A 13626-nucleotide genomic window follows, 5' to 3' on the forward strand; every position below is an offset into this window, starting at 1 on the left:
GCCCGGACTTCCAGTCCACTCCTCAACTTCCCACCCCGTTACCCAGGCTCCTGCAGTGGACAGGACTCCAGGTACCCGGCCCCGCCCCCATGTCTCGGCTGGAGCCCCGCCCACCCCTCCCATTGGCCCGGCCCCCAGCGCCTCTCCCCTCCCCAGCCCGCGTGCGGCACGTGGTCTCTCCTCGTCCTGCCCCCCCCCCCCCGCCGCGCGCGCCCCCCAGTCCCGCCCCGGTGGAGCTGAGGTCGCTAGGTCTCCCGCCAGGAGGCTGCGATGGTCCCCGCAGGCGGCCACCACCGGCCCGATAGGCCTCCCTTGATCTACGTGACGCGCTTCGCCTCGCACCGGCCCGGCGTGTGGCCCTTGAGGGGCCCCCGGGGTCTCCGCCTTCAAGGCCCGGGGCTCGGGGCCTGCTTGGCCGTGGAGCGAGCCGCCGTGGAGAGCGGGCCCCCGGGAGGAGAGCGGCCCACCGGCTCCCGCGCCCGGGTCGCCGCCGTCACCCCGGACTCCACCTCCTTCGAGCTGCGGAGGTCGAGGGCGTCAAGAGCACCGAGGGGCCTGGAGCAAGCGGCGCGAGCAGGTGGAGGGCTCCTCCTGTCAGAGGGCTGGTGCCGAGTGGGCGGCTGCTGCCGCCATCTTGTGAACGCGGCCTTCAGTCAGTCAGGCTCGCGCCAGCCTTCCTTTCCGTCTGTGTGTCATCCCTCATGTCAGCCTTCCTGTCAGCCTTCATGTCAGCTTTCCTGTCAGACTTCCTGTTAGCCTTCGTGTCAGACTTCCTGTCAGCCTTCCTGTTAGCCTTCGTGTTAGCCTTCCTGTCAGACTTCCTGTCAGCCTTCCTGTTAGCCTTCGTGTCAGCCTTCCTTCCAGTCTTCCTGTCATCCCTTATGTCAGCCTTCCTGTTAGCCTTCCTGTCAGACTTCCTGTCAGACTTCCTGTTATCCCTTATGTCAGCCTTCCTGTTAGCCTTCGTGTCAGCCTTCGTGTCAGCCTTCCTGTCAGACTTCCTGTTATCCCTTATGTCAGCCTTCCTGTTAGCCTTCGTGTCAGCCTTCGTGTCAGACTTCCTGTCAGACTTCCTGTTATCCCTTATGTCAGCCTTCCTGTTAGCCTTCGTGTCAGCTTTCCTGTCAGACTTCCTGTCAGTCCTTGCACAGCATTCCAGTCAATAGGCAACAAGGCTCAGCCCTCCTGTCAATCTGTGTTGGAACCATAAACTAGGAAAATCCCTCTAACTTACCTAATGGGTGGCCTAAAAAAGGGCTGCAGGACATTTAAGATAACCCAGAGACCTAAGAGAAGTTCTTGGATGTAGCTGCTTCAGTCCCTCAGAGAGATGGGAGTTTGACATGCTTGTTGGTTATTCTCACTGATTACATGAGCTGGAGAGATGGCTCAGTGGGTTAGGAGCACTGGCTACTCTTCCAGATGACCCAGGTTTGGTCCCTAGCACCCATATGGCAACTTAAAACTAACTCCCGTTCCGAGGGATCTGACGCCCTCATCTGGCCTCTTCAGGCATCAGACACCTAAGTGGTGCACAAGCAAAACACTCATACACATAAAATAAAAAAAAATAAATTGCTAATTACTTGATTGTATACACACACACACACACACACACACACGTATGTAGAACAGACATCTTGGAAGATGTTGAATCATCCTATTAAAACATAAAAGATGTAGTTCTATTTGCTCAATCTACTTTCAGGAATGTTTTAAATAATTTTTAAAAATGTATTCACATGGTGCCCACACTTTTAATCCCAGCATTAAGGAGGCTGAGACAGGTGGATCTCTGAGTTTGAAGCCAGCCTGGTCTACATAGAGAGTTCCAGGACAGCCAGGGTTACACAGAGAAACCCTGTCTCAAAACAAAATTATTCATTATAGATTTTGCATAAATCTAGATAAATTTATTCCCTGGTATTTAATCTTTCCTATTGTAAGTGGGATTCCTTACTACATAATGCATTAGAAATGTATGCAAAGCCTATCATTTAAAATCTTTAGCAAGGATTAGTTTATGTGTGTTCTGAAGAGGTTTGCAGAATTACATACTTCACATTTCACAGCCAAGGTACAGAACATTGCAGTCATCTCAAAAAGCTCATCTCCGCCAGGCGGTGGTGGCAGATGCCTTTAATCCCAGCACTAGGGAGGTAGAGGCAGGCGGATCTCTGTGAGTTCGAGGCCAGCCTGGTCTACAAAGCGAGTTCCAGGAAAGGCGCAAAGCTACACAGAGAAGCCCTGTCTTGAAAAACAAAAACAAAAAACAAAAAAAAAAAAACAAAAAAAACTTATCTCCTTTGAGGGCATGGCCTTACACCTATACTTGGGTTTTTTTGGTTGGTTGGTTGGTTTTTACTTTTTTGGGAGGTAGGTGGGTTTTTTGTTTGGTTAGTTGGTTTGGTTTTTGGTTTTCAAGACAGGGTTTCTCTGTGTAGCCCTGGCTATCCTGGAACTCGCTTTGTAGACCAGGCTAGCCTCGAACTTAGAGATCTGCCTGCCTCTGCCTCCTGAGCAATGGGATTAAAAGCATCTGTCACCATGCCCAACTCACCTACACTTTTAAAAGCAACTTTATTGAGATTTTTATTAACAATTCACCCATTTATGCTACCCAAGTCAATGGTTCTTACAGAGTTGTGGATCCGTCATTAGCATCCATTTTAGCATACTTGGTACATCACAGAGAAACTATGTACCTCTTAGCAGGCATCATATCCCATCACCATTGCTTCTACTACCTACTAATCTTAGCCTAAGCAAGTACTAATCTACATTGTCTCCATAGATTTACTTACTTTGGACATATCTAAAGGGAATCTTTATATGTGAGCTTTTCTGACTGACTTCTTTTCCTTAGACCTATTCAGTTTTGCATGTTAATTTTAGATCCTACTAATTCACTGGCCACTTTTTTATTATAGTTAGTTCCATCACTGATTCTCATGACTCTCATGAAAATATATATTTTCCAGTATATATTATTTGTGAATTTATTTTTGGAGACAGAGTCTCATTATGTATCTCTAGCTGGCCTGGAACTCTCTATGTATACCACGCTGGCCTTGAACTCACAGAGATCTACCTGCCTCTGCCTCCCAAGTGCTGAGATTAAAGATGTGCACCACCATGCCCAACTGGTATATGTCATTTGTAAGTAAAGATAATCTTATTTCTCTTTTATTCATTTTTAGGTCTACCATATTTTTTGTTTAATTATACTGGCTAATACATCTAGCTAGTGCAGGGTGAATAGTTGTAAAGATAATGGACACCTTAGCTTGTTCTTATTCTTAGGAGAAATGTCTCTAGTGTTTCTACATTAAATAAAGTACTGGTTTTAGGACTAAGACTATATATTTAGAGTATGAAAAATTATATCTACTTTTATTATCTTCAGTAATTTTTATTTATTATAAATAGGCTTTAAATTTTGTCAAAGGCTTACTGTGATCTATGGAGATAATGTTTTTCCTTAGAATTAGTAATATGTAATGTGATATATATAAATAGGTTTCCAAATATTGAACCAATCTTACAGTGTTGGAATAAATTTCACTTGCTTGTGTTGTATTATTTTTTAATATACTGGCAGGCTCTAATAATAAGTTGCCTAGAATTTTTTTATTGACGTTCATCAAATATAGTGACCTGTATTTTTTTCTTTGTACTTCACTTGATTTAGATATTGGAGTTATATTTACTTCATACAAATAATTGGGAATCTTTCCTTCCTTCTTTATGTTCTAGAATAGTTTATGGAACATTGGAACTATATAGTCTTGATAAAATTCTGCAAAACCATCTGAGCCTCAGGTTGTGTGGGATAATTTCTTAATTTCCTCTGTGCCATGGAAACTGGTTTATTTGTAGTTTCTGACTCTGAGACATCAATGTTTGGTAACATATATTTTCTTAAGCAATTACACACTTCATCTAGGTTTCCACATGTGTTTCCGCTGAGGCCTGCAAACTAATGTGTTTTAAAGTTTACCCAGCCTTAATGGTCATTCCTCCCTCAATAATTTGTTTCTGTTTTATGTATGTAGGCATGCACTTTCTCCCTTTGTACTGATGACATTAGTATCTTGTTTATTTTTAAAACAAGATTTTGATTTATTACTTAAGCATTTTTTCTTGTTTCTTCCTGATTAGTACCAACTTCTTAACCTTTATTTCTTTTGCTTTCTTCTTCTTATACTAAAAATTGGGTATTTTTATTTTTTAATAATTTCAAAATACATTTAAATTTTTTTCTTATATGTTGAACATACCCCTAAGCCCTTACCCAGTTCCCTTCTTTCAACCCTTCTTTTATTCCCTTAGACAGTTTTACTTATTTTCATTTAATCTATATACACACAATTTTGTGTGACTATATAAAATCTAAGAATGACAAGTGAGAAAGAGAATGCCATACTTATCTTTCTGAGACTAGCCTAATTTCTTAATATGATTATGTCCAGTTGAATCTATTTCCCTGAAAACAGTGTAACTTCATTCTTCTTTATGGATAAAAAAAATCTGTTGTTGGACATAAAGGTTCTTTCCATAACATAGTTGTTATGAATACTTTTGTATAAACATTGATGTTCAAGTGTCTCCATGATATGTTGACCTGGGTTTTTTGGATAAATACTCATTAGCTGGGCTATATTATCGATCTGTTTTTTTTTATTTTTTTATTTTTTGAGGAACCTCCATACTGATTTCTATAGAATTTGGACTGATTTACATTTCCACCAGATGTTTATAAGGATCAGGATTCCCTTTGTCTACATCTGTGCCAGAATTTATTGTTGTTTTCCTCTTAAATTGTTTTAAAATTTATTCATTCATCCTTCCATCTTTTTATTACATGTGTGTGTCAGCCATGTCATATGTGTGCATTAGGAAACAACTTGCAGGAGTCGCTTCTTTCCTTCCATGTGGGCATCAGGGATCCAACCCAGTTTGTCAGGCTTGGTGGCAAGGGGTCTTTACGCTCTGAACCACCCTGCCAACCCTGTTGCTTTCTTAATGATTGACATTCAGACTAGGGTAATATGTAGTATCAATGTGATTTTAATTGGAATTTCTCCAATGGCTGGTGAGGTTAAGAGGTTTTTCATATGTTTATTGATGATTTCTATGTCCTCCTTTCTGAATTGTATGTTTCATTTCTATGTCCTCCTTTCATTTTTTCATTGTTTTTGGTTGGGTTGCTTTCTTATTGGTCAGGTTTTCAGTTCTGTGTCTATTCTACTTACTATACCTACGCCTATATCTTGAAGTATCTTCTCTACTTTTTCCAGTTCCAGATTTTATATTAAGGTTTTTTCCCCCCATTTGGAGTTGGTTTTTTGTGTAGGGTAAGAAGTGGGGACTAGTTTCTGTCTTCTACATGTGGGTATCCATTTCCCCAGCACCATTTCTAGGTGAGGCTGGCTTTCCCCAGGGCTGTCTTCAGCTTTGTCAGAAATCAGGGACTAGCTGTGTTGGTTTCCAGCTGGACTTCCTGTTCTGTTCCATCATTTTACGTGTCTTCAGGACCATGCTGTTTTTGTCACTGTGACTCAGTCATGTGACTTACATGTATGTTGATAGTATCAGCATTCTTTTTTTGTTCGGATTGCTTTGCCTCTCCTGGATACTTTATGCTTTCAAACGAGTTTTAATATTGCTGTTTTCTACTTCTATGAAGAATAAAGTTGGAATTTTTATCAGGATTGTGTTGAATATGTAGATTGAAAATCAGGCATTTCATTTACTTTTTAAAATCAGGAAGTATTTAGTATGGTTTTAAGCACTTTTAGTACCACCCACACATCTCAATATGTAATATTTCTACTGTTGATTTTTAAAACGTTCTATACTTTCATTCTAATTGTTCATGTCACACTGATACTGCTTAACATATTTTAAAGGTTTTAAATCCTGGAACCTTCCTATTCTTTTGGTTTTGTTAGTATTTTCTAGTTTTATTGTATTGTGACCAGAGAATGGTGTTCCCAGTGTCTCTACTGTCTTACAGGTTACTGATGTTTGCTTGTAACTCAGTTTATGACCTCTCCCTTCCCTTCTTCCAGAAACCATGCCAGGATGACTTTCCTCCAGAATCCTACTTTTTCCTTTCACCTGAGTCTGTCTCATCCAACTGCTTGCTTGGTACATTGTGTGGGATTTGGGCCTTTAGATTACATACTTAAATACCTTCCCTGCACTTCATGTTCTGATCTGCCTTGTTATTTATTTATTTAGTTAGTTAGTATTTTCAGATACAGAATGGATTTAATTTGGCTTTGTAGCTGATAAGAGGCTGGAAGACTTCTTCAAGGCAGTGGTAGTAGTTCAGTAGAAATTGAAAGGCTAGAATTAAAGCTGTAGAGGTAAAGGGGCAGAACTGATAACTGATTGGAAGGGAGAAGGAAGAGTTGAGGCTGTGGCTGACATATCTGCACTGGGCCACTGTGTGAATAGCAAAGCTATTAACTTCCATGACCTCCTTGCTGAGCTTATAAAACCAGGAATGCATTTAAGGGGTGGGTACCCTGAGATAGACGTGCACCTGAGCTAAGCCAAAGAGTATAAAGTACTTAGGTTTACTTAGTCTTGGTTATATTTGATTAAATAATCATCGTCGTCGTCATCATCATCATCATCATCATCATAAAATGTCTATGGGAAATAAAAATGAATTATTCATCCATTTAACAACATTTAGCATCTACTATGTTGTAAACATTAGGTCAAATGCTAATGGCAAGATGGATCAGGTGACTGTTCTGTACTCCAAGGACTCCCATGTGAATAATTGGTATATAAGTCAGTAGGTGTGAGTGCTATAAGAAAGAGACCTGGTAAGGACTTTGATAATCAAGTTCAGGGACAGAAAGAGGGACAAGACAGGAAATCAAGAAGGCAAAATTGGAGAAATTTCTGGTGGAATTATCAAGAGTGTTGGCTTTGAAGTCAGACAATCATGGCTGTATTAATTACTGGAAATATAATATTGCCCATTTTAATTATCCAGTCTGATTCTTAAATTCATCACCTTTCAAGTGTGGATCATAGTTTCCGCCTCAAGGGGTTGCTGTGAAGATGGAGTGAAGCAGCACATATGGAGCACCTAATGTGGTGTTTGGCGTGGAATAAGCACCCAGTAAATGTTGGCACAGTGAGCGCAGATGGCTTGAAGGAACAAGAATGACTAACAAAATTACTAAACGTTTACTGAATGAATGAAAAACAAGTTTTTGATTAAATCGTAGAGTGATTTTCATTTCTATAACCCTTAAAGATGTTTAATTGGTGGGATGATGTCATCCTTGTGAAAGTCAGGCTGGTAAGCCATCCTCAGATGTGCTGGTGTTTAGAAAGCCAAGGACAAGCCACAGGCAAAGCTAACATTTCAGGCAAGACTAATAGATCAGGCTGGTTCCCTCTCACTGTGCTTGGGAGATAGTCATATGTTATAACTAATTAAAGATGAATAATATATTATGGAGGTGTACAGATGAATACTTTGGAAATGGTGAATGATCTGGGGATAACAGAGTCAAGGAAAGTGTCATGGTAGAGAAAGTTATTTGAGATTTTCACATGAGACTGAGAGATGGACAAGTTACAGGTAGAGAAATGTGTGAGCAGATTGTTGAGGAAGGATGACGATTGCCAGTGACCAAAGAAGAGCTACACGTACAGCATGCTAGGGTCAGAGCATGGACAGCAAGAACCAGAGGAAGATCAGAAGTGTGAGCTGGGACTAAATACATGGTATAGCATACACCGGTGCCCAGTCAGGACAGGAAGAAATGGAAGAAAAGTTTTTCTTGTGCACATGTGTTATACTTCTTGCTGTATTTTTAGACAGATTCCATGGCCCCTCTCTTAAGAATGTAGGTACAGACTAGATAAGACTTACAAGTAGGAAACAGTGGGAACAATGAAAACATACCACCCTGAAAGCTGTGGTGTTCAGAGGGGAGATAAACATGAGCAGAGCTTGTCAGCTTGACTTGTCATGCCATGTCTGCATGTGTGTGCTAGTGTTCTTAGTGTATTTATTTCAATAGGTAATTTTCTCCTCTTAGCTAAATTTCATTAGAACACTACTCATGTGTGTTTGCTAAGAGAGAAAATAGTTACAAGTTAATAGTGGCAAAACAATATTGTTCAATTGTAGTAAATAGGTTTCCAGCTAGAAGAAAAGCAGCAAGTATTGAAGATCTCTAAATGACATGTGGACAAACTCAGACTTCCTCCGTTACTGGAAGACTGGAAGAGTTGGCAAGGGAAGAGTTTCTCACAATGTGACTTAATTAAGTTTCTTCATCCCATGTCTGTGTCCCACTCAGAATCAGTGGCATGTGCCTCACAAATTAGTAAATGCCATTTGGGAACACATTTTAGTTCATTCATCAAATGTAATGTATTATGTACCTAGTATCTACAAAATAGAAACTGGATTGCCAGAGAGAAAAATACACTTCTCGGGGAAACTGTGAAGTTCTGTGACAGCCCAGCATGGTTTGTAAGACCCAAGAATGTTCCCTGGAAATCCAGCTGTTGAATGTCTAAAGGAAAGCCAGGTATAGAGGGTAGTATGTCAGGAATGAGTGGGGAGAGTTAGGGTAAGTGTGCTAAAGGCAAAGGGGAATCAGAAAGTTCTCCAGGGAGCATGTGTGTATTGCTGTTTTCAGTAAGGAGATATCACCTAGTTATCAGAAATATAACACCAGCACGAACATCCCCCAAAGAGCTTCTGAGACATTATTATGACCCCTGTTTTCAGATAGTGCTTTTTAAAATATGTACTAACTTTGATATCTTTTCTTAAAAAAAAAAAATAGGTTTAAACCAGAAAAATGCAGCTAAAGAGTTTGATTTCCCCATACCACTGAATGAGGCCTCCAAAATAATGAAGGAAAGGAAAAAGGTATGTTGCTATAAAGGAAAATTAACAATGTTTAAATTTTAGACCTTCCTCTGTGAGTATAGTGTACAAAAGTTTCCAGGACAGTGAAAGTAATTCCATCTCCTGAAAAACTTAATTTTCTGAAATGAGGAAATAGGAGAAACTTGGCAAAATTGAACTGAGCGTGGAAGTATTTATTAACTATGAAGAATAGTTCTGATATATGAAGGTATAAAATGCATTTTAATCAAAATATAACCTGCCAGGAGATCTTTTTCAAAGCATGCCCTGTGTTCCATAGAGTATTACTAACTGCTATACATAAGGCAGTATAGGAAGAAAATCGCAGACTTCATAGGAAAGACTCCATCTACATTGGTGTCATCTTGCTCTTTCCAAAGCAAAGAACCTGTGTGACTGTTTAGCCAGCAGGATGACAAAGATGAACTTTATTGCTGAACCCTTTGCACCACTGGTCGCCAGTTGTCGTGGTAACTCGGGCATTTTGAGCATATTTCAGATAAGTGGCTGTGCTTATCTATGATTGCCATTTTACTTTCAAGAATTTATTAATTGAGCATGACACATAAATTCATGCTTGTTTGGTGTGTAGTCCATGCACGGTCTAAAGCAGTGCTCAAGGCGACTAGCCCTTGTACCAAAGATATCTGAAGTAAGTAGCAGTCTTCCGCTGCACTAAGACCTGCTTCATTCCAGAGCCGATTCTTTCTGGGTAAGGAGAAAAGAACATGGCCAGTGCTTACCTCTAAGCATCGTGTGCCATGCACTGGGATAAGTGATTTACATACATGCCCTTCATCCTATTGTTCAGTATGTGAAGATGTTTCTAGATGACATTTAAATGCTTGTCAAATGTCAAACTGCTAAATAGGAAAAAAAAAGTCTAGATGTAGCTATTTTTATAGGGTTTTTTTTCTATTCCAGTATATTCATAATCTCTAGTAACTTTGGCTGTCTCCTAGGAGAACTAGTTAATTCTTACCTAGAATGAAATACATTATAAACAAATCTCTGCCCAGTGTAAACAGAGGAATAGAAATTCAGTATTTTTAGTACCTTTTGAAAACTGAATGTGCTAAGTGGTTAGCAAGACTTTGCAGACATTTTTTTTTCCTTTTGAAAGGCAGCAAAATCCAGGAGAACTCATTTAAGCACTGCAGGAAGGGAACTCAAGAAAACTGAAAAAGAAGAGGTCAGACACGTTAGTGACCCCTGGGGGACATTGGCGGGCTAGTTCCGCAGTGCATGACCTCACACTGATGATGTGGACTAACATGCAGCCCAGCAGACTCACTCGGGATTACCTCCATCCAAAGGCATTGCACTTTTGTGCCCCGCGTTCCTTGACTATGTTTATCTTTTTAAGGTCTTAGTGTGGAAAAAAGTTCGCAAAGTCATTTCCAGAATGATTGCAGAAAATGAAAACTACAGACACAGACTGAAGTGCCAGAATTTATCTAGTGAAGTAAGTCAACACATTTTAAATTTATTTAAAAAATGAAGTTATGTAAGCATTGTAGCTTACCTTGGATCTCATTAGATTTCCTAACTGCCAATATTAAAGTGTAGGAACATCTGAAAGCATAAAGCCATGCTCAGGCAGGGGATACAGGGTAGAACCTGAGTATATATGTAAGGGTGCAGAAGGCAAGCATTGGCTGGAATTTTCTGAGCAAAGAACACACATGTCCATTAAATGTATATTTGAATGTCAGTCTTTAAACACAAGTTACAGAACACCATGTTGGTGAAGAACATGTTAACTAATATAAAACTACACATTCTATTAACTTCTTGTCATTTCCTTCCCATGGATGCTGCATGCCAGTGTAACTCATTTAACAGTCTGCCCTTGGCACAGCCTCATTCCTGGAAAACAACTCACGAATTGAATCTTGGCCTAAGTCTGCAGCAGCGTTTAGTAACTGATATTGTGGTAAAACAGTGAAAAGCTGCAGGTTTTCAGACTGGCAATGTGGCTCAGCAGGTAAAGGTGCTTGCCAACAAACCTGATGACCTGAGGTCAATCCTCAGGAACCACATGGTGGAAGGCAAAAAGCAACACAAGTAGTCTTCTGACCTCCCCAACATGTGTGCAAGCACACACACACACACACACACATACACACACACACACACACACATACACACACACACACACACACACACACAGTAAATAAATGTGATTTTGAAAGTTACAAAAAGGAAGTTCTTGGCTTTCAAAATATTAACTGGAACAAAATTAGCATAACTAATAATGAATTGCTAAATTGAAATGGTTGTTTTCATTTCTTCACATATAGAATATATCCTGTCACAGTGAGTGCTTCTGTGAGGTCTCAGTACTTAATGACAACTTTTGAGTCATTAAATTTACAGTCTTTAATTTGTGAAGAATGTCTTAATTTTGTAAGTAATATAGTTGTAGAATGCTGCACTAATAGCACATTGCTCGCAGTGGCAGCATGCAAACCATGTCCAGACTCACAGCACTCCAGTTCACTCTTGGTGTCCAATAAGAATGGGGTTGTGTTGGGAGGCAGTAGGAAGGAGGAACATAGTCAAAGTGTCTCAAAGAAAAAGGTGTTTGAACAGCAATATGCAGAGAAGCTGGGCAGTGTTCTACTCACTGTGGACCCTTGGACTTGGCAGGGTCTTTTGAACCTCAGCTTTCTATGAATCCAAAATCATCTGGTAAAAATTATATGCCAACTTAATATGCCAGGCTTTCCAAAATAATATAGACAAAAGGTATCTTTCACATTTGTTATTTTACCTTAAGTTTTGAACTATAGTACATAACTTTATAAAGCTAATATGTTGCAAAAGTGTAATGTAATTTTTATCTCTTAATACATATTTGTTGACAAAAGTAAGTGTTACAGGCCAACTTGAACTTCTCTTATGTTGTTTCTAGATTCGAGTTAATACAAGATGAATGTGAATCTTCCTTTCTTCTCTGGTGAGAATCCACTGAGATGACTGATGAGACCTTTCCCTCCCTTTGTACCCTGCTTTCTCTACCTTTGGTATAGCCTATTGTCACTTCTAACCTGCTTCCTTCCGTAACCCAGTGTTTGGCACATAGCACACCTTGTTAAATATTGTTTGACATTTAAATTTTCACTTAGGCCCCATCTCTGTTATGCCCTTGAAACTACTCTCTCCACGATCTCATCTCCATGAAATATGTGTGTATGTATATGTGTATACACACACACACACACACACACACACACACACACACACACACACACACACATATATATATATATATATATATATATATATATATATATATATACACAGACATGTGAGTGTGTGATTTTTCTTCTTTTATATGTCTCTGCTCTGCTTTGTTTTCTATCTCTTGGAATGTGTTGTCATATGTAATATGACCTCACCACTCCTCTCTTAGTTTGCTACAGTCATGTCATGATTCTCATTCTGTCCCTCTGACTGCATTTTCATTCATTTTTAAGTTGCTATCCTAGGAGTAATTACTCATACTATCATCTCTTCACACATTCACTTCCGAACAACTCACTGTCTTTTATAGCCTTAGCGACTGTTTCTATCCTCCCCATGGCCTCTGATAGTTTCAGCTATTCCATAGGTACTTACACAGTCTACAGTCTACATGAGCATATAGTCTCCCCTTGCTTTTTAGTTGCCCCTGGTTTCCAACCACATGGCTTCAATTCACATATAGGAGGAGACTTCATCCAGTTTTCTGAGTCTTAATTGAAAGCCTCAGACTTTGTAAATGAGAAGATGAGGCCAGAGCAGTGTAAGGAAAGTGCATTTTAGACCAGAACATGGGCTGAGACAGCGTCCGTGAGAGGATGGGTTTCCTCCTTTCTCTTACAAAGCTATTACAAAATGAAAATATGCAAAATTCTCATGAATGTCAGGTCGGTACAATAATTCGAAGTTTTATTTCTTTCCTAGCTACAACTTAATCACTTCATGAGATTCCAACAACCTTGGAATGTGGTTGTGTGTTCTTCAAGTGACTAGTAAATCCTCCTGCTTCCATCTGGGCAAATGGCCTAGGCTTTGCATGCATGTGAGAGTCACAGTTTCCCTGCATACAGGCTCATCCAACTTCTTTGGACAGTGCTAAGTAAAGTTTCACGTTGCTTCGTCCCTCAATGAAGTTTCAAATGTTAGTTCACACAACTTAAATATATTACCAAATGGAGCATGTTTATAAATTTGACTGCATGACATTTTATGGAGAGTGTGGACAAAGCTTTTCGGTGTAGTTCAACCTTATGCTTATGTTTATGTGACCTGTCAGCTCTTCATGGAAACACAGCCTGTTTTGTCAGCTCTGTCAGTGTTTATTCATGTCACTGTACGGGTGGTGTCATGCTAGATAGTGTCCTGCGTTCTAGAACAGTGCAGCTCTAAAGACTTTCATGGAAATGAATGTTCTGAATGTTGTATTTATTGTTTAATAAATTCTGGTGAAATATATTAAATCTATTTTGTTGAACAGAATACAAATACAATGTGAAATTTCTTCTGAAATACCATTGAATACCAGGTGTGATATCATGACTTGTTCAGTGTTTCAGATTCTATCAGGGTTATGACCTCTTCATTAAAGCCTGAGACTGCAAGTTTCCAGCTTGGGGACATATCTGCTGAGCTGTGGAGATAAGATTTTCACATTTCCTCCTTTCTCTCCATCTCGT

The 13626-nt window shown here is 39.9% G+C and overlaps 1 protein-coding gene across 1 annotated transcript; it reads left to right on the forward strand.

Annotated features, from left to right (window-relative positions):
* The first annotated feature begins 210 nt into the window (after window positions 1-210).
* Window positions 211-13414, forward strand: C8AH5orf47 (chromosome 8a C5orf47 homolog). Its single transcript, XM_059270253.1, has 5 exons — window positions 211-577; window positions 8838-8923; window positions 10290-10388; window positions 11841-11885; window positions 12875-13414. Exons 1-4 carry the CDS (start codon window positions 271-273, stop codon window positions 11859-11861), a joined length of 513 nt encoding a protein of 170 aa, XP_059126236.1. The 5' UTR covers window positions 211-270; the 3' UTR covers window positions 11862-11885; window positions 12875-13414.
* The last annotated feature ends 212 nt before the right edge of the window (window positions 13415-13626 follow it).

The sequence above is a fragment of the Peromyscus eremicus genome, chromosome 8a (genome assembly GCF_949786415.1).
Source record: "Peromyscus eremicus chromosome 8a, PerEre_H2_v1, whole genome shotgun sequence".
In the NCBI taxonomy this organism is placed as follows: domain Eukaryota; kingdom Metazoa; phylum Chordata; class Mammalia; order Rodentia; family Cricetidae; genus Peromyscus; species Peromyscus eremicus.